Genomic DNA, 1,797 nt, shown 5'->3' with positions numbered 1-1,797 from the left:
ACCAGAAAATGAAATGACATGTCTATTCTGTTGTGGTTCTGGGGCAAAGGTTGTTTGAAGTCGGTACATAAATAGACTTAAGACTTAATTGTAAAACTACGACGCATTAGATCTCAAAAATAAGGATAAAAACAAGAAATATCTAAAAAAAATCAACGATTTATTTTTAGGCATACATGTTCGAATTGACGATTATCAATTGTATATCGCACTTGCTAATCTAAATTGTTAATCATTTTACGTCGTCTGAACTCCAGTAAGACATATACATTATTCACAACGCATTTATTTCAATATGAAGGTCATTTAACATATTTATTTAGTCTAATTCAATCTATTCTAGTCTTCTAGGAAGCTTGACTGTTTGATCATTAACAAAACTTGACTTAGAGTACTATTAGAGTACCGTTACTTAGGGTATTACTTAAACTTTGGCGTATCAATTTGTACATCTTTAATTGTGAGCGCAAAACAATAACTCTGATAATGCACTGTGGCTCAGATCAGAATTTAAATGTGTTTGCATAAGGGGTTTTCAGGGTTTCACTATATATCTGCCTGTGCCACTTACCAACTGTTACGAGAAACACTTCTCAATAATGGCCACGTTATCTTCAATAAAACACTGCGAAACAGCACTAGACTGTGATTTTTTATTCAAACCAATTCGAATTTTACAATCTTAAAATTATTTAAGTGACCAATCGTGTAGTATTACGAAAATATCATTTAACGATATTGCTTGGCTGTGGCTCGATACTGATATCGATACAAAGAACTGTTCAACCAAACAATACATAGATAACAGAGAAACAATTAAAGCCACGTTGTCAAACATTTTAAAACGTGCCGCGTTAACACATAATTCATCAAGCACTTTTATCTATTCATAGTTTAAGATCCATGAACATATTATCATAGGTCACATACTAATTTGTAATATTGTTCAATTGGCTGTTACCTTTTTTGTATTCATTTTGATGTTTGCATGCATTATTGACAGCTCTTTTACTTTCTAAGCTGCATAGCCCATTAACTGGAGCAGTGACTTATCCTTGACAACGAGAGGCAAAAGATTGTCATCGTCTTTCCCTCCTCCGTTTTCCTTCTCCTCTTCCACTAGCTTGTTGGGCTCTGAGACGGGAGGCTCAGGCTTGACTGTAGTTGAATCTGTAGTAGTAATCGTTGAATCAGTAGAAGTTTGAGCATCCGTAGTAGTAATTGTTGAATCTGTAGTTGTCTGACCTTCTGTAGTAGTTGTTGTGTCTACTTTGATTGGTGTTGTAGCTTCCGGAACAGAAGACGTGGTCAAACGGTGCTTGAGATCGTCCACCTCGGCCGTGAGCCGATTCCTCTGCCCGGCCAACGCTAACGTCGAAACAAACAAACAGAATGACAATAATGAAAGAAACACTATCGTTTTGTTGTTCAACATCCAACCCAGAGTTCTTTCCGTGTAATACTTGCACGCGGTTGAATTCATTTCGTATGATTATTAATCTGGATTCTGTTCGATTTAATTCTAATAAATATTCCAGCACGTCCCGAATGTTTCGTCACTGTTTTCGACTGACTATTTTATCGCATCGATATCTATTTTCCCCTATCGATATACAGTTTGTACAGATAACTATCGTCACTTTTATCGCCTTTATCTGAATCCGTTCGATGTAATTTTACTTTTAAAGGTTTATCTGTAGAGTCTAGTTTGGTTCGCGTCCGTTGTTATTCATTATTTTCAAGCCGATTTCCACATTATTCAGCATAGGAGATTTAATGAAAAATAACGATAGATTT

The 1,797-nt window shown here is 35.6% G+C and overlaps 1 protein-coding gene across 1 annotated transcript; it reads right to left on the bottom strand.

Moving 5' to 3' along the window:
- Positions 1-631: 631 nt before the first annotated feature.
- LOC114240983 (uncharacterized) lies at positions 632-1,594 on the bottom strand. Its single transcript, XM_028171692.2, has 2 exons — positions 1,246-1,594; positions 632-1,170 (listed from the first exon to the last, which is right to left on the bottom strand). The coding sequence occupies exons 1-2, from the start codon at positions 1,481-1,483 to the stop codon at positions 1,016-1,018; spliced, it is 393 nt and encodes a 130-aa protein (XP_028027493.2). The 5' UTR covers positions 1,484-1,594; the 3' UTR covers positions 632-1,015.
- Positions 1,595-1,797: the final 203 nt, after the last annotated feature.

The sequence above is a fragment of the Bombyx mandarina genome, chromosome 21, assembly GCF_030267445.1.
Source record: "Bombyx mandarina strain Sakado chromosome 21, ASM3026744v2".
Lineage (NCBI taxonomy): Eukaryota > Metazoa > Arthropoda > Insecta > Lepidoptera > Bombycidae > Bombyx > Bombyx mandarina.
The sequence above is the reverse complement of the archived record's forward strand: the minus strand, read 5'-3'. Positions and strand labels throughout refer to the sequence as shown.